Source organism: Macrobrachium nipponense, chromosome 16 (genome assembly GCF_015104395.2).
Source record: "Macrobrachium nipponense isolate FS-2020 chromosome 16, ASM1510439v2, whole genome shotgun sequence".
In the NCBI taxonomy this organism is placed as follows: domain Eukaryota; kingdom Metazoa; phylum Arthropoda; class Malacostraca; order Decapoda; family Palaemonidae; genus Macrobrachium; species Macrobrachium nipponense.
The window spans coordinates 62,315,345-62,341,907 of record NC_087209.1 but is presented as its reverse complement, the minus strand read 5'-3'; the positions used below and the strand labels follow the sequence as shown (position 1 = coordinate 62,341,907).

The 26,563-nt window shown below is 35.1% G+C and overlaps 1 protein-coding gene across 4 annotated transcripts in view; it reads left to right on the top strand.

Annotated features, from left to right (window-relative positions):
• Positions 1 to 26,563, top strand: part of LOC135195770 (teneurin-m-like) — an 823,709-nt gene that overhangs the window by 453,850 nt on the left and 343,296 nt on the right. For 3 of the 4 annotated variants that reach the window (XM_064222225.1, XM_064222226.1, XM_064222224.1), the window contains 2 exons: positions 13,106 to 13,245; positions 23,400 to 23,423. In XM_064222225.1, the coding sequence (XP_064078295.1) occupies positions 13,106 to 13,245; positions 23,400 to 23,423 (164 nt within the window). The remainder of the gene's footprint in view (positions 1 to 13,105; positions 13,246 to 23,399; positions 23,424 to 26,563) is intronic. The other variant, XM_064222227.1, reaches the window with a different exon arrangement.

Here is a 26,563-nt window from a genome sequence, read left to right as displayed (position 1 = left end):
TATATATATATATATATATATATATATATATATATATATATATATATATATGTATATATCTATATATATATATATATATATATATAGATATATATATATATATATATATATGATATATATATATATATATATATATATATATATATATATATATAGTGTATGTATGTACGCATATATTGTATATTTATGAAATTTATAGCTTTCATGAAACATTCTTTAAATGTAGTATAAACTCTCTTTTATATATATATATATATATATGTTTTTATATATATATATATATATATATATATATATATATACTTATGTATACATACATACTTATATACTATCATATATATCTTGTTTCCATATGTCCGTTGCTTCTGGCTTTCATCTCGAACGCTTCGCTGGCAATTGTTTACCCACACCATCCCTTTGCTTAATTTTTTTTAAACCAGACTGCGTCTCATTTTCGCCATCCCTGGTTCGATTTAATCCCGAATTCCAGAGAGGAAAAAAAAGACAGTCTATTTCATCTTGAAAATGAAGACGAAAGTGAATTCATGTGTTAGGAGGGGGCGGGGGTAGGGGGAGGGTGGAGGGGGCGTTTCATATTCAGCCAAGACGTGTCTCCGCGCCTTTCCATTTCAACTTCCACTCGCTTTAATGAAAGGTTTTATACGACACGTCTTTCAACTAATTTCGGGGGGAGGGGGGGCGTGGAGGGGTGGAGGAGAAGCTCGTAGCAGGGGTATGAGGGGACGAGTGGGAGGGGGGGGGCGGGGGGAAGGGTTAGAATTAGCGCGGCGTGAATTCCGACGACGCCAATAAAGGCGAGAGTCGGAACCCGAAAAATAGAAGGTAATACCCATTCGCGGACTGGGGAGGGAGCCTTTTCGGGAGGACCTTCATAAGAAACAAAACGAGGTGCCCTAAACACACACATGGGACCGGCTGAGTAGGACCGCTGCTGTCACACGCGGAGACGAAATGACCTCGAGAAAAGCCCGTTTTTGCCAGGACGAGTCGTACCACCACATTCCCAGGTTATGCCGGAAAAGCGGGCTTCGAAGTTATTTCTTCCTAGAAGGCTCCTTTCCACAGGAACCCGCCCCCCACCCTACCCCCATCCCCATTTTCCCCCATTCCCCACTCTCTCTGCACGGCCGGTAGTCCTACTTGAAGGCTGCTTTAGTATCCTTCAGAGCAAGAAAGAGTATAAAGTAAAAATAAAAAATAGAAATAAAAAAGAACTGGATATTCTTGTCTACAGTAAGTCTTCTCAATGTCAATGTCACCCCTTTCATGCGGAGTGAACGGGTGTCTTTGTTTTGAAGAGAGAGAGAGAGAGAGAGAGAGAGAGAGAGAGAGAGAGAGAGAGTATAGGGGGGGGGGCGGTTGAGTTTACATTCCTTTGGTACCCCTTTCATTGTAAAAGATTCACTAAATCAAAAAAAAAAAAAAAATAGTTTTGGTATTGAAAGCCCTCATTAGAATTTATCCATACTCGAATTTTGATATCGGAGTAGAGAAATGTCCCAAAGTTAGCAGTGAATACAGAGAGAGAGAGAGAGAGAGAGAGAGAGAGAGATACAGATAAACACTGTACGTACCAAAGTCGACCGGGCTACTCCCTCTGACACCAATATTAATGAAGTGACGTCACGCGGGCGGCTCGGAAACTCTAGGATCAAATGGAGAAAAGGAGATGAGAATAATAATAATAAGAATAACAGTAATAATAATAACAATAATAATAATCCTGCCACGTTAGTCGGGACGGAAAGAAGATTAGAAACGACGTTCATTGCCGCACTTTTCCCGTTCGAATAACCGCAGTTGGTGGGCGGCCTTAGATGCGCCATTTGCTGTAATTACCGGACTCTCCTTTACGATTATTAACTGAATCTGAGGTACTCTGGCGATGCCGCTGATGGGCCGCCAGAGAGAGAGAGAATGCAATTGCGTGCTGCAGAATATATACGAATGGATGTACTGTGGCCGATAGAATGTAAACGTAATTGTTTGTATTGCTGCTAATATATATATAAATATCATACAGATATAGATATTCTAGATATATATATTATATATATATAATACTATAATTATATTGGCATGCCTGTATTTGAGACTGCCCCCCTCCTCCCCCCAACCCACCCCCCACCACCGAAAGTCCCCTTATCCAGATCCAGATCTTTTCCGAAATGTAATCATATGAGCTGAGCCACAAGGTCGAGCTTTCCATCTCTGGACATTTTTCCTTCGTAAAATCAAGTTTACTCTTGTATGATTATTAATAATGATAATCCTTTCTAATCTCATAATCGCAAGAGCCGCTAAAACGCTGAGGAAATCCAATACTGAACAAATTTTGTACATATTTTTAATGTATATTTATACATAAAAAATTGTGGATTTCTTTACAGATATAATAATAATAATAATATCATAGGCATTTTTACAGTCCAAGCCTTAAGTAGCAATAAACTTTTTCTTAACACAGGATAGACTTCTAAAAATATCCCTTCCTTAAAAATAAAAAAAATAATATAAAAAAAAGCGAATTCTATTCTCTCGCAAAATGAAATCGTAATGCATCGCACGTCCGGGGAAACTGATCGTGTTTGTATATGCATACGAAAGTATGCCGGGAGTCCGTATGCACAGCTGCAGGGGCATGAAAAGGGCATGATATCGTTCCCGGGGGATGGGAGGGTTGAGGGGCCTTTTCGGCATAATTTGATGGGCCTCTTGATCCGTCTTCTCCGGCGGGAATTAATGGCGACTTCGTTGTGCAAAGGAGGCCAAATCATCGCTTGAACTCCTCGCATACATTGGTAGGATGGAGGAAGTCCCGAGGGTTTTTCGTTTTTTTTATTTTTATTTTTTTTACTTTTTTCAAAAAGAGTTAGTACATTTGCAATGAAGCTTTCATGTTTGTATCCGGGCGTGAGGATGTATTTTGAGTGCGCGTGTGCATAGTAAATGCAGTAGGATAAATGGGCTTATGTTATTAAGACCCTGTCCTGGAGTTTGGTTGATGTGAATTTTAGATGTAGATAACTTACATACATACATACGTACATACATACATACATACATACATACATACATACATATATATATATATATATATAATGTTTGTGTTTCGCTAACTATCTGTCTGTCTATGTATCTTTGTGTCTATCAGCCTATCTGTCTACCTATATCTATGTATATTTGTGTGTATATATATATGCATATATCTGTGTAAATTTACATACATAGGCCTTTTGCCCACAACTTTATAACGAATACCTAGCACTGATCATCATCCATTTTTTCGAGACGCGAAATCTCTCAAATATACAAAACCTCACTTGTGTACGAGACAGATAAGGGCTATTTTAAACTGCATAATGGTCTTTATATCCGCGCTGTGTTATATTGTGGTTTGGGGAGGATTGGGGCCGTGTGCCCAGTGTGTGTGTGTGTATGTGTGTTTTTTTTTTTATTATTATTATTTTTCTAACAGAGTAGTAGTAGCGGTGTTGGAAATTGAAAGCATTTGCTGAAATTCTCCGGATTTGTACCCCATTACTTTTGTTATTTGCTTCCGGGATCCTTTGCGATTTTGCGATAAGGGCACACACGCTGCTGCTGCTCTCCTCTCTCTCTCTCTCTCTCTCTCTCTCTCTCAAATGTATTCTGGCGTTCGTATGACTTTGCTAATCTCTCTCTCTCTCTCCCCCTTAAATACTATATTCGACGGTGCCATTATTTGGCTAATTCTCTCTCTCTCTCTCTCTCTCTCCTGATATTGATATCTCTCTCTCTCTCTCTCTCTCTCTCTCTCTCTCTCTCTCTCTCGTATATTCTCGTTCGTTCTTGTGCTATTCTCTCTCTCTCTCTCTCTCTTTTTTTCCTTTCCTTCCCTCTCCTCTCTTCTTTTTCTCTTTCTTCATATTCTCGTCGTCTAAATCTCATATTTACTCTCCTCGGCAAAAATCCTTTTATTTTTTGGGTTCATTCTGCTAATCATACTCTCTCTCTCTCTCATCTATCTCTCTCTCTCCCTATCTCTCTCTCTCTCTCTCTCTCCGTGCTTGCCCGTCGCAGCGTGGAGAAGCATTCTCCTCATTCCAGTGTAGTGTCCCCTCTTCCTTCGCTCTCAGATCTTCTATTGTCAGTCCTAACCCTCCAATGACCTCCAAAACAGGACCCTCTTTGTCCAATTAGAATACAGAGACAATGATTGAATCCCCATGATAGGTTGATTAGCGAGGCCACTCGGCCTCTTCTCCAGCCAATGAGAGTTGGGGGGAGGAGGAGGAGGATTGTTCGCACCCATTCCCTCCCTCCCTCCTACCCTGTCCCTCCCTACCCCTTCCCCCTCCCAGGCGAATCAAATTTGCATCGCTACTAAATAAACAACCGATAACATATATGTATATTGAGGTGTTCAAAGGCCCTTGGTTGCGTTCGAATGTATAGATCTCTTTTCCGATGTGTTTGTGAGGTTAGTGGTGTTTGTGCGTGTGGTTTGGGTGCCATATGTATGGCTGTGTATGTGTGTTTGTATGTTGTGTGTGTGTGTGTCGCGTTTGTGGCTTTTTGCACGTAGTGGGAGGAAATAAAAGATAAGGCCTCGCTATTGCTGAATTCAAATGATGTGAGGGTATGGACATATGATTCTCTCTCTCTCTCTCTCTCTCTCTCTCTCTCTCTGTATATATATAGTATATATATATATATATATATATATATATATATATATATATATATTATTTATATATATATATAATATAAATCTATATATATTTATTTATTTATTATGGGGCGAATGGACCACTAACTTCGATTTCGGCAATGCCATAGAAATATATGTGTATAGTTATATATATATATATATATATATATATATATATATATATATATATATATATACATATATATATATATATATTATATATATATATGTGTGTGTGTGTGTGTGTGTGTGTGTGTGTGTGTGTGTGTGTGTGTAATATTGCGTAAATATTTATTTATTTATTACTGAAGCTTAACATGTTAAGTTCTCCCCCATCAACCCCCCTCCAACTACACCAGGTTCGAACTCGCTCCTACTATGGCAGGTGCGCGGGGGCCAACAGTTGGCTTCAGCTGGCCATGCCAACTGTTTGCCCCCCCCCCCACAACCCGCCCCCCCTCTTGCACGAACCCTAAAAGGTTCGAATCCGATTAGGACAGATGTACTTATTATAATTCCCCCAGAACAACTGCTGCTGTCAGTGTACTGAGAGTGGCATGCACTCAGATAATAATGGACAGGATATAGAGGGACTCATCATGTGTTGTATAATAATTCATGTTGGGTGGGGTAAATCCTCTTGTCAGATATATCTGTATAACTCATTTTTTGGTTTTTTGGGTGTGGTACAGTGAATTCGATATTGATTTAGCTCATTGCTTGATATAGGAAAGTAGGAAGTGTCATGAGTAATAATAATATTTATAAACATAGCAACACGCATTTTGATTTATATATACTATATATATATATATATATATATATATATATATATATATATATATATACATATCTATCTATCTATCATAATGTATATGTGCATATATATATATATATATATATATATATATATATATATATATATATATATATATATAATAATTTCCAAGGTTCATGTCATCAACGTGCATTTTCTCAACTTAGGTTTGACAAATGACTTTCTCTCTCTCTCTCTCTCTCTCTCTCCTCTCTCTCTCTCTCTCTCTCTCTCTCTGTGACACACATACAGGACGTTCGATGAACCCCCCCACCCCCCTCCCCCCAACAGCCCCACATGCTCCACATCTCCCAGGAGAGGAATGACCCATGCTGTTTTATCTCCAGTCGAAGTTTGGAAGCTTCGCCCATACATCAAGGCGACGCCATATTTGCAGAGACGTTCAGTGCGGGAATTAGCAGCAGTATACTATATGTCGTTTTGGAATGCGTTTATTCTTCTCGTTTAATTTTCCTTTTGTGAACTCTACGATTGAATTCATCTGTTTTCTGTACACGACATCAGTTTCGATAAAACTTTAGTAATCTGTTGGAAGACTTAGTTGTCAGGAGGTATTTACAGTCATGTATGAAGGGTGCGTATGCCGATAAAGGAGGCGATTTTAGTTTTCTGTAAAAAAAAAAGATATTGTGCCGGTTTTGTCTATCCGTCCGCATTTTTTTTTTCTTTTTTTTGTACACTGATCTTAAAAACTACTGATGCTAGAGGGCTGCAAATTTGTATGTTGATCATCCACCCTCTAGTCATCAAACATACTAGATTGCAGCCCTCCAACTTTAGTATTTTTTATTTTATTATTATTTCATTTAAGGTTAAAGTTGTCCATAATCGTGCGTCTGGGTGAAAGGTTCATGGGCCGCGGCTTATACAGAAAACTTGATCGCGCCGAAGAAACTTCGGCACATTTTAAAATTATTTCATAATTGTTTCATAATGATATGAGATTATGTATGCGGTGTCATTGGCCTTATCTTTGCTACGCCAGGTCTTTGTACGTGATCAATCAATCGTCGACGTTTAATTCGTCGTGCTTAACTTATCGTTCGGACGTGGGCAGGATGCAGGAGTTATTAAAAATGTTCTAATCAAGGCTTAGACAGCCGACGGCCTGTGCTGTTCGGACGTTGATACACTGTGACGAGACAATCAATCTATCAATCAATCAGTGATGCTACGTTACTTGGTGGGAGAATAAAGGTTGACATTTAGAAAACCAGTTCATCATTCAAACCTCCCTGAAGAAGGGGTCGCTAAGAGAAAAATTAGAAATAATTCAGATTAAATTATTTTTATTTCACGTGCGTTAGATTTCTGTGATTCACCCCATCAAATTTTCCAAATTGATCATTACATTCACGCGCGCGCGCACACACACATACTACAATAATATATTTATATATATATATATATATATATATAAGATGATATATATATATATTTATATATATATATATATATAGATATTTATATATATATATAATATATATATATATATAAAATATATATATAAATATATATATATATATATATATATATATCTATAAAGTATGTAGTGATGTATATATAATGTGTATATTCATGTACCCAAAAAACAAAGGTGTAGAACAGCTTCGCGAATTTCATTCAAAATGGTTCGGGGGCGAAAAAAAGCTACATTCGCCCGCACAAAAAAAAAAAAAAAAAAAAAAAAAAAAAGCAAAAAAAAAAAGCATAGGCTTAGATAACGTGAGTCTACGTGACAGCTGAAAGTTGGAGCGGCCGATTGTTTGAGTACCAGACATCACTGGCGCGTTGACACATCTGAACGGTGATATATCCGGCCTGCCATGTGTTTGTATGCCTGTGTGTGTATGTGTATGTGTATGCACGTGTGTCCATACCGCCCAAAAATACCGCTCGTCGAATACGAGGAGGGGTGGGGGGTTGGGCGAGAGCCGCCATCTGTTCGTGCATAAACAATTCGGTTATACGGGTGTACGTGTATTAAAATCTGATACAGTATGGCTTTCCCGAAATTAAAAAACAGTTTTCCGGCGCCGTATATTTTGATATGCATGGTGGCCGCACGTTACGCGTTTTTAATCGTTTTTTCCTCCTCCCCCTCCCCCCTTCCCCCTCCCCCTCAAGCATTGATGGATTTTTGTGCTTTCTAGGGGAATCAAATCGACGTTTTCATTTTGCGCCGGACTTCTGGCCCGATGGGCCGAGGAGAGCTCGGTCGTCATTTTCTCTGTATTCTTTTTAATAAAAGCGACTTGATAACAATAATGTCTGGATGCAGTCGGTCGGTCATGCCTCAGAGAGAGAGAGAGAGAGAGAGAGAGAGAGAGAGAGAGAGAGAGAGAGGGGTCCTATATATCCGTATATGATAGTGGGCTGCTCCATCGTGGTCTCCGAATATGAACCAGTAGACTGTTAATTTAGTGCCATTATTAAATCGTGGTCGACCTTTTTCCACCGTTGTTTTGCCCGTATATATAATATATATATATATATATATATATATATAGATAGATATATATATATATATATATTATTTTTTTATACGGTCTTCTCTTTTTAAATTTATAATATAAAACAACAAGAATATAGTGATATTAATTTATATTACCATATATGTGTATGTATATATATATATATATATATATATATATATATCATATATATATATATTATATACATATATATATGGCCTGTGTGCTTGTATGCATTATATATACACTATGTAGAGCATGATTTATAAGCGTTGTAGTACATATCAGCTTGACAACCGGGTCCCCTCCTCTAACCCTTCCCCCCTTTCTCTCTCTCTCTCTCTCTCTCTCTCTCTCTCTCTCTCTCTCTCTCTCTCTTTCCTGTGGTGTTATTCTCAGTTTATTTGCTTTTAATCTCGAGTGTCCTTGGGATCTGCGATTATCTGTGTTTTTCATCATGGGTACCTACCAGAGAGAACACACACAACACACACACACACCGCCCCCGGCCCCTGCCATCGCTTTATGCTGTTTTGTCATGCAAGGTGGATGGACCCCAGCTCAATTCGTTGTTTTTTAAAACCTTGCTTGCTTGCTGCTTCTTCTTGCTTTTTTTTCTCTCCTTTGATTTTTCTCTCTTTTCTTTTCTTCTTTCCTCTTCTATTTTTAAGATTGTGCTTGCTTTATTTTTTCATTTTGTTTTGTGATTGCGCTTTCATTCTTATCTGTCCTTGTTTTGATATGATTATGTTTTTTTTTAATTTTTTGTATGATTGTTCTTTCTATTTTCCTGTGTTTTTGTATACGCTGTCTAGCTTTGCGAAAAAACTTCTATTTTTATGATTCTGCTTGCTTGCTTTTCACTTTTTTGTGCGATTGTGTTGTTTTTTCTCTCTGTTTTTGTATGATTGTTTTCATACTTTCCATTTTTTTCTATTTTATTTTTTTTATTTATTTATTTATTTATTATTTTTTTTTGTTTTTTTTTTGCAGCTATACGCTGTCTATCTTTGCGAAGAAAATTTATTTTTATGTTGTTAGGTCTATGATGAATTATGATTTTATAAGCCTCAATAATAATGTATTGGTGTAGTTTTAGTTATTTATCCATATTTTGTTGGTCTTCCTATCGTAGTAGCATTGCGATTATATTTTGGGGACAATTCCATGGATAATCTAATTTGAAAATTCGTAACATTTAATTTGCTTTTTTTTAACATTACGAGTATATATAATTTTTGTTACTTAATGACTAACTCTTGTTCTATTGCTTCTGATTTTACCTATCTATTCTTCAAGTGCTCTTTCTTGTGTGAGGTAGATGAGGGCTTGAGGTTGCCCTTTCCTTCGGCCTCTGCGTTCAAAAGCCGATCATTTCGTGACCTCCTGTACTCCTTTGACGCTTCATTTTTATTGAAACTTCGTAAATGATTCGTTGTAGGGCATTTGGTTTTCTTGTTTCCAGATGCTTCATTTGTACCGGTATCTTGTGGATGCTTATTCTGTCATATTTTATATATGCTTTCTTCGTCACATTCTGTAGATCTGTTTTTTTTGTCACATTTCATTGATGCTTTCTTCGTCAAATTTTATAAATGCTTATTCTGTCACAGATTATAGATGCTTACTGTCACATTTTATGGATGTTTTCTTCGTCACGTTTTATAGATGCTTTTTTTGTCACGTTTCATTGGTGCGTTATTTTTCACATTTTATAGATGCCGCCTTTGTCAATCTTTGTAGAAGATTCCTTTATCACGTTTTATCGATGCATCTTACGTCGCATTTTATAAATGCTGTCTTTGTCACATTTTAGAGATTCTTCCTTTGTCGCATTTAATAGATGCTACATTTATCACCTTTTACAGATACTCCCCTTGTCACATTTATTAGATGCTTCCTCTGTCGCATTTTATGGAAGCTACATTTGTCACATCTTAGAGATGCTTCCTTTGTCACATTTTATAGATGTTTACTTTGTCACATTTTATAGATGCGTTACAGACACTACTCCCTTTGACGTCATCGTTTATAGATGTTTGTTCCTCCTCCTTCTGTGCCTTCAGTGTTCATAGTTGCCTGAAAGACATAGATTTCCATTAATCATTGGGAAGGCGACCCGGGGGGTTAATTTTTTTTCCTCGTCCGCCTTTGCGATTCTTCTCTCTCTCTCTCTCTCTGGGTGGCTCGTCAAACCCGTTTCCCCTCTTCCATTCTTTTCCCCTCTTGTGTTTTCCCCTCTTTCACCAAGAGCTTCACAGGGCTTGTCAGTCTCTTCGAATTTTCCCTCCTCCCTGCTGCATGCGGCGGCGTTTTGGGCTCTCTCTCTCTCTCTCTCTCTCTCTCTCTCTCTCTCTCTCTCTCTCTGGCAGTTACAATTAAGGTATCCATTTCGTTCAAGTCTGTGAATAGTCGTTATAGCTACGTATTATATATATATATATATATATATATATATATATATATATATATATTATATATATAATATATATATGTGTGTGGGTGTGTGTGTGTGTGTGTGTGTGTTTCTGAGAGAGAGAGAGAGAGCGAGGAGAGAAGAGAGAGAGACGAGAGAAGAGAGAGAGAGAAGAGAGAGAGAGAGAGAGAGAGACTAAGATAAGGGTAGAAACTTACCTGCCGAACCACATATCTTTTAACTGCTCTTCGTCGTATGAACGCGAAACCTGTTTGGTATTCAATATCAGTGACAAGCCGATACAGTCTAAAGAGAACTCCCTGTAAATAATGGATTAATTTCAGTACAGCACACAAATGCTTCCTTTGGATGTATATATACGTGCTCAAGCCTTCCCAACTGCCGCTGCTGCTGCTGGTGCTGGTGCTGGGCTTTTGAACAGGCTGTAAAAAACTTTTGCTTGTGATCTTACCGTTGCTTTGCTCCCCTTCCAGCGTTTATGGAAAGGCAGCCGATGGATTGCTGAAGGGAAAGGAAAAAACTCGATGGGAAAATTGATTCGATTCAGCCCCTTTCGCTGGAGGAAGGGAAGTCGTTTTTAGACAAGAATAATAATAATAACAATAATAATAATAATAATAATAAACGGATCCACAGCTATGTATGGTTAAATACATGTACCCTTACATGACTGTGGATTTGTTTCGCCATTCCAAGACTCGTGCTACTATGAGTATTTAATATAATAATAATAATAATAATAATAATAATAATAATAATAATAATAATAATAATAATAATTATCTTCAATCACGGCCAAACGGCTGATCCGATGGGCATGAAACTTGGCAGGGTTATAGTGGGGACCCGGAGATGGTTTATAATGGGGTTTTATCGTAACACCTCCCCCGTAATTTGCTAATAATAATAATAATAATAATAATAATAATAATAATAATAATAATAATAATAATAATAATAATAATAATAATAATAATAATAATAAGTTTTCAACCTTCATCGCTGAAGGCAACAAAAACAAAATAATAATAATAAATAATACAATAATAATAATAAAATAATAATAATAAATAATAATAATAATAATAATAATAATAAAATAATAATACATTTGTCAACAGACACAAACAAACCTTCCTCCCTTTGTTGTATTCTGACATTCTTTTGTACACTTGAATCGAAATTATAACTTTCTGTAACCTGCCCAGAGCCCTTAACTTGTGGCAGAGTGGTAGTGGCTCCACCCCCTTCCCCCTAAACCCCTCCCCCGACTAGCCCAGGACCCCCCGTCTAGAGCGAAGGACCTCCACCCGAGCCGTAGTCCTTGGCATTACCATATTTAACATAAGAATTTGATCTTCCATTTTTCCATTAAAAAGTTAGGCACCTCGCGCTGCCTTGCTGCTGCTGCTGCTGCTCTCTCTCTCTCTCTCTCTCTCTCAGCTCTCTCTCTCTCTCCTCGTGTTCTTGAAACGGAAAATATATACCACCCCTCGCGCGCATTAACCCATTATTTTTCATATGATATTGTTATAAAGTTTTTTTTTTTTTTTTTTTTGTCCTCCCAAGGACCAACCTTTTTCCTATGCTATTTTGGCTTCTTTGCGTGAACAGGGAATGGGAATATTCTTTTGATATTTTTTCATGCACGCGTGCATATATGTATATATACACTAGATGTCTATATACTTTTATATATATATTTATATATATATATATATAATATATATATATATATTATATATATATATATATATATATATTGACTTGCCCTTATATTAATGAGTTAAACTCGGTGTGATTTAACAAAGTTATTGACATGTGCATAAATGTACGATTACATACGTTAGTGCATTGCACTGAGTAAGCGGATACACGTCTATAACTTGTGTGTATGTGTAAATATTTTAATTTGTTTATGCGTATTCTATGTTTACCTTCATCACAGTTTCGCTGTTTCGTTCACAATTGAATCTATCTTATGAAATTAGCGGCCATTTTTTCATGACCTCGTTTTCATTGCAAGACCATTTATCATATTAGTTATTATAATATTTTATCCTGAATATTTGGTAGAAATTATATTTTTAGATAACTTTGGTTCCGTTTTATATGTCTTGTTATATACCACATTGTTATTGTTTAAGTGTGGATGAATTGTCATGTATGACCTGAGAAGTTAATAGTGTTCCGTGTTGTTATAAGAGTATTAATTCAGTAAATAAATTCGTCTGTTCCTTTATGGTAAAAGTAACCTCTTAGTTTGGAGTCTCTCTCTCTCTCTCTCTCTCTTATGATAAATTTATTGGTAATTAGAGAAAATCTCTCTCTCTCTCTCTCTCTCTCATGATAAATATATGGTTAATGAGAGCACCCTTTCTCTCTCTCTCTCTCTCTCTCTCTCTCTCTCTCTCTCTCTCTCTCTCTCATGATAAATTTATGGTTAATTAGAACCTCTCTCTCTCTCTCTCTCTCATGATAAATTTATGGTCAATTAGAACCTCTCTCTCTCTCTCTCTCTCTCTCTCTCTCTCTCTCTCTCTCTCTCTCAAGGCAAATTTACTGTTAATCCATTGCCATGTAAGGAAGCCGAAAGATAAACAAAGAACTAACGTTCCTTCCTCCTTCTGCGTCTTCTGCAGGATGCTGAGACAGGGTCGGGGTGAGGGGAGGGGAAGACCCAACGGCCGAGCCTACAACGACTACCCCCCAGAGCAGGATCATGGAGACCCCCTAGACCCGCCATATTACGTCCAGGATCTAAATAAACACAGAAGTCTTGGTAAGTGATGGAACGTTTCGAAGGAAATTGAGTCCTTTTTATTATTATTATTATTATTATTATTATTATTATTATTATTATTATTATTATTATTTTCCTGAAGGAATTTGAAGATAGGTTTTTATTATTATCTTAATGATAATAGTAGTGGTTATGATCGAAATAATATTGATAATGATAGTGGTATGGATTCTTGAAAAGTTTTAGGAAAAACTATGTTTTTCATCATTTTCCTGAAGGAATTTGAAGATAGATTTTTTTATTGTTATCATAATGATAATGGTAGTGGTTATGATCGAATTAATATTGATAATGATAGTGGTATGGATTCTAGAAAAGTTTAGAAAAACTTACTTTTTAAAAATTATTTTCCTGAAGGAATTTGAAATAGATTTTTTTTATTATTATCTTAATGATAATAGTAGTGGTTATGATTGATTTAATATTGATAATGATAGTAGCATAGATTCTAGAAAAGTTTTAGGAAAACTTACTTTTTTTATTATTTTCCTGAAGGAATTTGAAGATAGATTTTTTTATTGTTATCCTTATGATAATGGTAGTGGTTATGATCGAATTAATGTTTATAATGATAATGGAATGGATTTTCGAATATTGATAATAATAGTAGTATAGATTGTGATAGGAAATGTCAGGAAAAATTAATTTTTCTATTATATTCTTGAAGAAATTTGAAAAAGGACGTTTCGTTATCATTATTATAATGATAGTAGTTGATGATCGAAGAAATGTTTATAATGATAGTAGTACGGATTCTAACAAAAATGGGTAAAACTGCCTTTTTTATTATTTTCCTGAACTAATTTAATTATTTACCTGAAGGAATTTTAAGCTAGTTCTTTTTTTATCATTATCATAGTGATAATAGTAATGATGACAAAGAAATGTTGATAATGATATTAGTACGGATTCTGATGGATTTATTCATGGGAAAATAAATTTCTTTATTATCATTTTTTCTGAAAGAATTTTAAGCTAGACTTTTTTGACTTTCATCAAAATAAAAAAGTAATGATGATAAAGTAATATAACTGATAGAAATATCGTAAGTAGGTGTGGTAGTTGTAGTTTTAATGATAATGATGATTATGACAAAAATCAAAAAATTGTTATAGTCACGGTAATTTTTGTCGTTGTCGTTTACCTGTCAGTCATTTTCATACAAGCTGACATCCTTATGTAGAAATTAGTTTAATATACTGAGTATTTATATTTGGTTTACTATACTGAATACCTATATACATTTGCATGTTGATGAGTGTCACTGGAACAAGTAGAATTTTCATTAGTCTTATTTCTGTTTTATTGCATGAGTATATTACGTGTATGGAAAACCGTACACAGTACAAATACAACGCAGAAGCTTTCGTACCTTCCTTTGCAATAACGTATGAATTACAGTAACAGTAGGCTGCCATTGTGTGGTATCTTGGAACTTTTAGTGTGAATATTTTTTTTAACCATTGAGCTGGCTTGGAATTATCTTGTGGCAATTATTGAGTTATGCGATTCTTTGAGAGTTGAGCATTACGAATGACACGGTATTTATGCGGTTCAGGAAATAATTCTAGTATCGTTATTAAATATAATCAAGACTTTGCTAGAGATTCAATTACATTGTTAGCATTTCGTAATTATTCCAGTGTGCGTTGTGGAGAATTATTTTTTCTTTATAGATTTCGTTTCAGTGTTAATATGATACGGTTTTGGGTGCGTTCGGATCCTATAATGTGAGCTGGAAATTTATTGTTTAAATATATATTTATGTCAAGGTTTAAATCTATTCTATAATTTGAGCAGTAAATGTATGATTTATCATAAATTTATATCAAGTTTGAAATCTGTAAATGTATGATTTATCATAAATTTATGTCATGTTTGAAATCTGTTCTATAATTTGAGCCGTAAATTGATGATTTATTATAAATTTATGTCAAGGTTGAAACCTGCTCTATAATTTGAGCGGTAAATGTATGATTTATCATAAATTTATGTCAAGGTTGAAATTTATTCTATAATTTCAGCCGCTTTGAAATCTGTTCTATAATTTGAGCAGTAAATTTATGATTTATTTTATATCTACGCCAAATCTGTACTGGAAAAGTCGTACATCGCAAGAGAGCTCTTCATTTTTTACGCTTAAAATTACCTATTCCGTCGGCCTCCGTTCGAAATGTAAACCGCCGGAATAATGTTTATTTGTGGTCAGTTTTACTGACGCATCAAAAATATGACTCCTGAAGGATGCTTTCTTCTCCCAAGTGAAAACTGCAACGAGAGAGAGAGAGAGAGAGAGAGAGAGAGAGAGAGAGAGAGAGAGAGAGAGAGCGACTGGTCTACAGTAGAAACTAAAGACGAGAAATTCCTAGTCATTCAGGTCTGCTTTTTTTTATCTTTTTTAAGAGGACGTGAGACCTACTTTTAACGCCCCCAGCTGCACTCCTTTCATTCATTTTACTGTACCTCCGTTCATGTTCTCTTTCTTCCATCTGACTTTCCACAACCATCTTCTAACAGTTGAGGCTTTCCTCCTGTTACACCGTTCAAACCGTTCTACTATCAATACCCGTTCCAGCACTGAATGACCCTGTAGGTCCCAGCACTTAGCTTTTGGCCTACATTCTACGTTATAGGCAATTAATACTGTTTAACATATCGGAATAGAATACAATAAAATAACGAAAATTTCCAGAGGAGGTGAACTTTGATAGAAACATTAATGAATGTTGGAAAACATGAGATCATGGATGTTTCATATTTATGGACGATTGGAAAACAGCTCATAACAAACTTTGTTGAAAAAATACAACAAAAAAGTGCTTTTCAATGTTGCTAAGTTAGTATTTCTCTCTCTCTCTCTCTCTCTCTCTCTCTCTCTCTCTCTCTCTCTCTCTCTCAATTCCCCAGTTGGTAAATGATTATCTAAAGAATGTATATACACATTCTCTCTTTAGTTGGTAAATGATTATCTAGAGATTATATATATCTTATCTCTCTCTCTCTCTCTCTCTCTCTCTCTCTCTCTCTCTCTCTCTCTCTCTCTCTCTCTCCAATGGTTTTTTAATGCAATACAAATAATTTTGAGCCATTTTTAACACCACCTCTCTCTCTCTCTCTCTCTCTCTCTCTCTCTCTCTCTCTCTCTCTCTCTCTCTCTCAATTCCCCAGTTAGTAAACGATTATCTAGAGATTATATATACACATTCTTCTCTCTCTCTCTCTCTCTCTCTCTCTCTCTCTCTCTCTCTCATCTACAGACAGTCTTGAGATAGGTTCTGGGCGGAACTCTTACCACCGCTTATTTGGAGATCAGTAACTCGTGTGTGACGCCAGAAAGCGGCCGACACCTAATTATTAGACGGGGAAAAAAAAAATAAGAAGTCGGCTCTTAAACGCCGGTGTTAGGAGGGCCAAGCAGAAGTGAAAACTCTAATTTGATGTTCAAGGTCAGACTGAATAATATTCTTCAGATTTTTTTTTTTTTTAAAGGATTGAGTTGAGTGAGGTATTTTGATCTAGGTTTTATGCTGATAAGCGACTGAATAACTGGCTATCATCTCCTCCTAATAGATTTGCTTATCAGTATCTTTATCTTTTATCTTTTCATCATAGTTTCTTCATACTCTTGACTTCAAGATATATCCCACGTAGCTAGGTAGTGCCGGCAATGTACCTCACGCAGTGTACCGTAGGCTTTCCTAAGGATCTCTGCAGTATCCCTTCGGGCTCTAACGGGAATCCCTCTAATTCTTTTTTACTGTACCTCCGTTTATGTTCGCATTCTTCCATCTTACTTTCCACCCTCTCCTAACAATTGTTTCATAGTGCAACTGCTTTGAGGTTTCCTCCTGTCTAATCTTTCAAACCTGTATACTTTCATACTGATATAATAACCTTTATCATTGCAATACCATAATTAGATTGCAATAATCATTAGGACGAATTTACGAAAACGTCGACCTGAGGAATCAATCCTAAAGCAATATAAACTGGTGTCCTTTCCACTCAGAAACAAAAGCAAGTCATGATCCGACCTCCAGCTTACTCGAGGCACGTGCTAAAATCTACGGTCAAATGATGCGTTGTTTCACCAATGAAAATTAGAATAAATATGCAATAATTTATTGCAAATCATTTTTCTGTGCTGTTTAACATTCACATTATTTATGTTTCACATTTTCATTCTTATAAATGAATCATAAATATCCTATCCTAAGATTCCTGTATCTTTAACCCAACGCGAAACAGCCTTTTAAGACCTTTCCTACTACACCCCTCCCCCCCCAATTTCTGACCTTTTTAGGTTTGCCTAGTCCTCCACCCCCCACCCCCACCCCCAATAAGAGCAACAACAGCAACAACGTAGGCTTACTCCCCGAGTAAGCGAAAAAATTAAGGAAATCAAAGGTCGTATGAATTTCAGCCCACGCCGATATTAATACCGGCTCGGAAAATCCATTGGCGGACATGCTTTTTGGTGACGAGAGAGAGAGAGAGAGAGAGAGAGAGAGAGAGAGAGAGAGAGAGAGGAAACAACCAGCAGCTGTATTGGTACACGGAATTCAATCGCGGCCTGTGTTTAAACTTGGACTATTTGATGTAGCTGACGGCTCAGAGACTTCGCAGAAGTCGAGGTCTTAAAGTCCGGGCGCCCTCTGGCACCTCGACGCTTATTATGGTCGATTCGAGAGTTAATGCTGGGTGGCGTGAAGTATGGTGAAGTGCTCAGGTGGATTTTTGTCTTGGAGGCACTGCACGGTATTTGTGTGTGTATATATACACACACCAAGGTATAAATATCGTATAATATCCAATTCGCTCTACCTTGGAAATAATACCGAAGGAGAATTATTATTGATGATAAGTTGTTCGCCACCTGGCGGGCTCGAACTATAGAACAGCCAGAAGCAATGACATTCAGTGATGTAGACCGTCACGATGATGAGATAAAAACAATATATATTTATATATATATATATATATATATATATATATATATATATATATATATATATATATATACATACAAACAAATAATTCACCCCACCCACATGAATGCAGTTTATGGTGGTCGTTGGCCTGAGAGAGAGAAAAAAAAAAGAAAGCGCATGCAAGAAGGTATAATTTTCCTCTTCCAAGGAGTTCACAACCCTCCTGTTTGCTCACCTGCCATTGTCGCTGGTACTTCCTAGTATAGCAATGTTGAGGCAGTAACGCCTTATCCCTACTTAAATAGTTAGTTCATGTTAAGTGATTGATTTGACTAATAATATCAGTCTACATTAATCGACTGAATTTTTTATTTCAGTAGTCAGAGAAACAACATATGAGTTGACTGAATTTATGATTTCAGTAGTCAGAGAAGCCATATTAATTAATTGAATATCGGGTAATTGACTGAATTTATGGTTTCGGTGGTCAGAGAAACCATTTTCATCGACTGAATTTATGGTAATTGACTGAATTTATGATTTCAATTGTCAGAGAAGCCATATTAATTAATTGAATTTGGGGTAATTGACTGAATTTATGGTTTCGGTGGTCAGAGAAACCATTTTCATCGACTGAATTTATGGTAATTGACTGAATTTATGATTTCAATTGTCAGAGAAGCCATATTAATTAATTGAATTTAGGGTAATTGACTGAATTTATAATTTCAGTTGTCAGAGAAGCCATATTAATTAATTGAATTTGGGGTAATTGACTGAATTTATGGTTTCGGTGGTCAGAGAAACCATTTTCATCGACTGAATTTATGTTCCAGTGCGCCACTGACTATTTTTCCTCTGTTCTCTGGAACCATTTTCTATTAAGGGAAAAGGTTTATTGATAAAATATATGATAGTCATTCATTTCGTCTCGTGTTACTGGCCTTTAAGATCTGAAGACTTACTACATTAAGCAGGCCATGCTTTTGTGTACACTTTATTGAACTTTAATTTTACTGAAAAAGTTTCGTATGATTAAAAACGTTTTTTAAATACTAAATTTAACATTTTAGAACAACTCCATTTTGGACGTATGGTGTCTTCTTATATGCTCATTATACTATATACGCATTATTATTATATGTAAAAAATATATAAAAAAAATCTTGACTGACTATATTTTCGCCAAGAATCTGAAGGTCGAGTCATTCATCTCAGCCCACGTGGGCTAAGCTGTTGTTCTTAACTCTAATTAGTAACTTCAAACTCTGAGTCAGTACAGAATTGAACCCCTGACATTAACGCAAGGTTTGGTGCAGTTAATTATTATTATTATTATTATTATTATTATTATTATTATTATTATTATTATTATTATTATTATTATTCAGAAAATGAACCCTATTCTTATGGAACAACTCCACCGGGTCCCCCTGACTTGTAATTCAAGCTTCCAAAGAATATGTCGTTCATTTGAAAGAAACAGGGGCATGGGCACGAAAATAATTATAGTCGATATTGATATCAAATCACCATTAAGATCCATTTGGCTAATGACCTGAAAAGAAATATTGGTAGCCGTTATGCAATACTATTGATAATGCCGATGTATCGCTGACTGGATGCATCCCCTGAAACAATTAATACGTCGACAACAACAATACGTACGTTCTAATTATAACAAAGGGTTTCATTTGACGTAGGTTGCATAACAGATATACGCCCCCCTTTCCATTCATGAAACAGATCAGGCCACTCATTATTAAATTCGTGTTGTTGTACTTCTTCTTCTTCTTCCCATTCATGAAACGTAGAAGACTTATATATCGTCCGAAGTCGAGATCTGCTGTGCTTGGCAAAGTCTCTTCGGGACATTTTGTATCTTAAGATGCCGATGCCAATTACGTTGCCATGGCAACGCCGCGTGACTGAGCGAAAGTGGATTTGTCTTGGGTCGGTTTCAACGTCGGAGAGTCTTCCCACTCCATTTCGTCCCTGTGAAACGCTGCGATGTTGTTGTTGTTGTTGCTGCTTTTGTTGTTGATATTAGACCTGTTTTTGTTTTTGTCGTTACATCACGATGGGCGGAACACCATCCCAGTCCTTACAGTCCGTAACTCCCTGAGGATGTCGTGCAATTTGAACTTCTAAAGTTGAGCGAAGGTGCAGTGTATTGTCACCATAATACTATTCTCCTTACAATTTCAAATTTTTTTTCTATATTTATTAATTCGTGTATTTATTTTTTCTCTTTTGATAAAGGAGATCTCTTCTTTCTGTATTTCCCTTACCCCCTTTTACTTCTTCCTATTGGACACCATATTCTTTAGAAACTTGAATTTCAAATCAATGGTCCCTTTTGTGGACTTGTTCCATATGAATAGGGTTCATCTTCTGAATGAAAATAATAATGAAATAATAATAATAATAAAGGGTCCATTTTTGGTATGAAGTGACGTTCTGTTTCAGAAAATGAGGAACAAGATTAAGTATGAATAAGAAAAGACAATTTTATATGTCGTAGACGTCTCCCTTTAGAATTTATGATTTTCAAGTACAGAGAACTTGATCATTACAGGATAAGGTGATAGATAGAGAATCCTGGTATTATCAACTGTCATAATGAAGGAAGCATATTCAGGTGCGAAGGTAGTCTCTCTCTCTCTCTCTCTCTCTCTCTCTCTCTCTCTTTCTTTCTGTGTTCAGATTATATTCTGATGAGATTATTATGAAATTTTCATGGGTAATGTTTTAGCAAATTTAAAGAGAGAGAGAGAGAGAGAGAGAGAGAGAGAGAGAGAGAGAGAGAGAGAGACGCATATTTAATGGGCAGAAAATTGGTTTGGTTTGTCTTTTTTTTTATTAAACGTTTAATATTTGTAAACATTACGTAAATATGTGCATGCATGGTTTTTTCACCATGCCATTCGTGTGTACGTGTGTTTGTTTGTGTATGTAAGTGTATGATAGATTGTCACTGGTTTCACACCTGGCATTTTTATATAATCAAATTTAAGCTATGTATAGCCCATTTTGAGTATTTATTCCCTTCTTATAAAAGTGAGTGTGTGTGGATAAGTGTACCATCTATGTGTGCGTGTTTCTGTGTATATATGCGTGTTTGTGAAATGCACGAGAGATTGCCACTATTTTAACACATGCCATTTTAACATTAGCAGATTTAAGCTACATATATCCTATTTTGATCATATATTTGATTCTTTAAAAATTGAATGTAGTAAAAGGATATTTGCAGACCTGCTTCTCATCAACCTAATTTACAACCTCGTTCCGGACGAAGCAGATGAACAGCGCAAGATTTTCAATTTCATTTGACGTCTGTCGTTGTGTGATGCTTTTCGCAGAACCGGATATGAATTTTAATCTCCCGTGATTTTAATAAGCTGATATGATAAGCTGATTTGATTGTAGGACATTAAGCTCGGAGCTTGATGCTCGTGGTTATTGCATTTCGGGCGTAATGAAATGGTTACAGCGCAATTGTCGTGTCATTGTGATGCTTAACTCTTATATGAGATATGATTTGCCTTCCACAAAAGCCAATATATAATCCCCCTGATTCCCAAATGTATTTGTGTGCATGCAGTCGGGGCTAGCTAGCCATGCCGCCACGGGGGGTGCTCGGGTCATTTTCTTCCTTTTGCTGCAGTTTCGACATTTTCGCTGGACAATGATTATTATTATGTGGACGTATCATCTCTCGTTACATTTAAGCAGGATGATTGTTTGTGTTCAGTTCGTATTTATGAAAATAATAGTTTTTTTTTTCAGTTCGTGGATTTGAAAGTAATAATTTGTTCAATTCGTGTTTTTGAAAATAATTGTTTGTTCAGTTCGTAACTTTGAAAATATATATGAAAATCATTACACGTTCAGTTCGTATCTTTGAAAATATATATGAAAATCATTACGTGTTCAGTTCATATTTATGAAAATAATTGTTGGTTCACTTCGTATTTGTGAAAATATATATGAAAATCATTACGTGTTCAGTTCGTGTTATGAAAATAATTATTTGTTTAGTTCGTATTTTTGAAAATAATTGTTCAGTTCTGTTTTTGAAAATAATTTTTCGTTCGGTTCGTATTTATGAAAATACATATGAAAATTATTACTTGTTCAGTTCGTATGTATGGAAATAATTTTGTTCAGTTCATATATATGAAAATTATTATCTGTTCAGTTCCTGTTTATGAAAATAATTGTTTATTCAGCTCGTGTTTTTGAAAATAATTACTTCTTCAGGGCTTATGTATGAAATAATTATTTAATTTCTTACATATGAAAATAATTATTTGTTCATTTCGTATTTATGAAGATAATAAGTTGTTCAGTTCGTATTTATGAAAATAATCATTCGTTCAGTTCATATATTTCAAAATAATAATTTTTTCAGTTCATATGTATGAAAATAATTTTGTTCAGTTCGTATTTATGAAAATAGTTGTTTATTCATTTCGTGTATTTCAATACAATTATTTGTTCAGTTCGTATATTTGAAAATAATAATTTATTCAATTCGTATGTATGAAAATGATTATTTGTTCAGTTCGTACGAATGAAAATAATTATTTGTTCAGTTCGTTTATATGAAAATAATTATTTGTCTAGTTCGTATATATGAAAATGATTAGTTTTTTCAGTTCGTATATATGAAAATGATTATTCATGCAGTTCGTATGTTTGGAAATAATGATTTGTTCAGTTCATATATATATATATATAACTAATTATTTGTTCAGTTCGTATAGGGGAAAAATAATTATTTATGCAGTGTCATCCTGAAGTCATTAAAATACATTAACTTTGTTTAGCTCCATTTTGAGCAATAGCTATCAACTGATTTTGTTCACTGAAATACGCGACTTTTCTAGTTCCACCTTTTCATAACTTCAGTGGAATGAATTTATTCGCAAAATAAATGTTCTATTTTCACCACTGAAACATTCATAAATTTCAATGGAATTTAGATTTTTAAGAGATATTATTTCCCCCACTTCATAAGAGAATTCCACCCCTTATATTTCCAAGAGCTCTTAAAATCTGACCCCGTAGGAGAATGGCTAGATCCCGTTTGATGAGATTCTATAGTTTGTCCATTCGTGTTTTTTTTTATTATTATTTCTAATTTTTCTTCATTGTGCTTCATTTTGTTTTACTTTTCTTTCTTTGTCTCTGCAGCCGGATCCTATTCTTCGATTGCATGTAAGTGTTCATCAGAAACAACCCTCTGCAGCTTCGTATGTTTTTTAGATTTATCCATTCATATTGGCGCAGCGATCGCCGCCGTATTTTGTATCCCGTCCAGTTTGGTGCTATTGATAACTTGCTTTGATAAAAGTAGAGATATGTTCTTGTAGTTTGTTTTCTTTACTCTCAGGTAAGTACTACAAGTATTTTTATTTGCATAATGTGGGTGTTTATGTATTTTACTTAGTATGCCCTTGTTCTCGCAATTGTTAGAATGTATTTTTTTTTGTGTGACACCAGGTTCTGTTCGTGGGTTCACGAGTTCGAGCCTCAAAGTGGAAGAAGTGTCTTAGTGTGTTTTTTTTACATTTATTATATTTACATTCATCTTGTATGTATATAATCTCGTGATGTAAAATGCCTTATTGTATTTATTTATATATATATTTATCTTGTATGTGTATATTGCTCGTCGAGAAATTATTGCTTATTGTGCTAAATCACAGAAGAGATTTGGTTGATGCAAACTTGAAAGTAACAATTAATTGTAGCATTCCTCGTCCAATAGCTAGTCCGTGGCTTACATTCTAGATTTGCTTGCTCAAATAACCCGGCTTCTTCTTTCCCCCCAATTTATTCTTTCGTCCGTTAGGGAAATAAAAGAGTGAGATGAAAAGGTAAATTGGCTGGGATCAGCAATTTGGAATTGCTATAACCGGCAGCAGCAACTTTTCAGCAATTCCTTTTAATTGACGGCACTGTTCCAGATTTTGAGGCCACAGTTCTTCATGCGTCCATAATTTTTTTTTTCAATCTCTCTCTCTCTCTCTCCTCTCTCTCTCTCTCTCTCTCTCTCTCTCTCTCTCTCTCTCTCTCTCTCTGGGTGTTGTGTCGCTATATTTCTGGTTAAATATGGTATGAGAGTGATGAAATCATGAGATAATATACAATGTATTGTTGTTCCAAGATTTTTTTATTTTGTACATAATAATTACCATACATACATATTATATATACATATATATACTATATATAATATATATATATATATATATATATATATATACCTATATATACATTTATATATATACATATATATATATATATATATATATATCTATATATATTTATAATATATATATATATATATATATATATATATATAGATTATTATATATATAAATTAAGATTGATTATATTCGTAATATGTGAGAAATGTGACGTTGAATTCAGAATTACTTATTTTTAATCAGTAACACGTTTTATTGCCTCATTATTACGCCCTGGCAACTTTACTGGTCGACAGTGTTGTTCTGTTTTTAGCGGTACCTTATCAAGGGACGATATGGAACGCTTTAGAGGTTAAAAACATCAAAGGTATTCTTTCGGGTGGGGGCAGATCTGTCAGTCTCAGTCAGAAGTCAGGGAAAATAGTAAACCAAATATTTATTATTATTTTTTTTACTGTGTATTTCAGACTTAAGGTTTTATTTCTGTTTGGATTCTGGTTTTTCATTCTGACTTTTTGTCATTACGATTTTCTTCTGGTTAGGAGTCTCGTCTTTTAAAGCTAATGTTTATTCCATTGTGTGTGTGTTTGTGATGTTTATTTTTTTGTTTACTTAGTCTTGACTTTTCAAACTGGTAATAGGTCACTGAGCTTTTTTTTTTAGGGGGGGTGGGGTGTCTTAACTGTTCGGATTGAAACTTGAGTTTGATTTTGGTTTCAGACTGAAATTTAGGTCACTGACGTTTTTTCGGGTTTAGTCATGACTTTTTAAACTAAAATATAGGTCTTTTTTTTTTTTTTTTTTTTTTTTTTTTTTTTTTGGTTTAGTCATTGTCAAACTGAAATTTAGGTCACTGGTTTTTTCCTGGTTTACTCATTACTTTTCAAATTGAAATTTAGGTCTTCATGGTTTTTTTTCTGGTTTATTAATGTCTTTCGAAACTGAAATAATGGTTTTTTTCACGGTTCAGATCGTGACTTTCAAACTGAAATTTAGGTCACTAGCTTTCTTTTTCTGGTTTGGAGTTTAGACTTTCCAGACTGAAATGTAAATATTATTATTATTATTAATTTTTTTTAAGCTTGACGACCTTCCAAACTTAAAATTTAGGTCATCATGAGTGTTTTTCCCACTGAGATGAGATCCGTTTGGTTTTTCTTCAGTTTAAATTCGTGACTTTTCAAATTGGAATTCAGGTCATTTTGGCTTTTCCGATTTGGATTTTTGAAGCTTTTCCAAACCTGAAATTTATGAAATTATATATTATCTACAATTTCGAGTTTATGTATCCTGTTCAAATTTGGCGAATATTTTTTCACCCCAATTTGGAATGTAGACATCCACAGTGAATTTTCCCATGCATTCAATTTGCAACGACTGTGAACAGCCGAAAAAGATATGAGCCCCAAACCCATAAATGTCATTTAGAATTAACTGCATGTAAAATATTTGTGTATAGGGCATATGATTTATGATCCAAATAGATATATAAAATTCGTGTTTTTCCCTCCCTTTTGGAAAACGCGTTTTTACCTCAATATCTTACGCGTAATTTATTTTTCGATTTTTCGAATAAAAATATTGGAAAAGGTTTTTGGTTAGATACACATCCTGACGAGTGAAAGGCTCGTGTATATATACGTGTTTTTTTTTCCACATAAACCTCGCGTACTCAGTACAATGATATGAAGTATATTGCCGTATTTTTTCAGATATTAATGTGCTTACTCTTGCCTGTGAAGCTGTTATATATATATATATATATATATATATATATAACCTTGTGAGACCCGCATTTTAATGTTGATTATATCCCAAAATTATTCGTATTTTGCACTGTGGTAGTGGTTGGTGTGGACCTCTAGACTGCGATCTACCAACCGAGACTGCACTGGTACGTTGTATATAGATATATATATATATATATATATATATATATAAATTTATATATATATATATTGCGTGCATATGTGTGTATGTATGTTATGCACAATATTTTTACCTGGGATATCATTTGCAGTGTCCTGTCGGCTGCTTATCAGGAATCCGTCCTTTAATTCCAATTACCCGTCATCAAATTAATTCCCGATCGTAGTTTATCCGTTTGAGCTAAAATCCCCTTTGCAAACGAACGCCACCGGACGT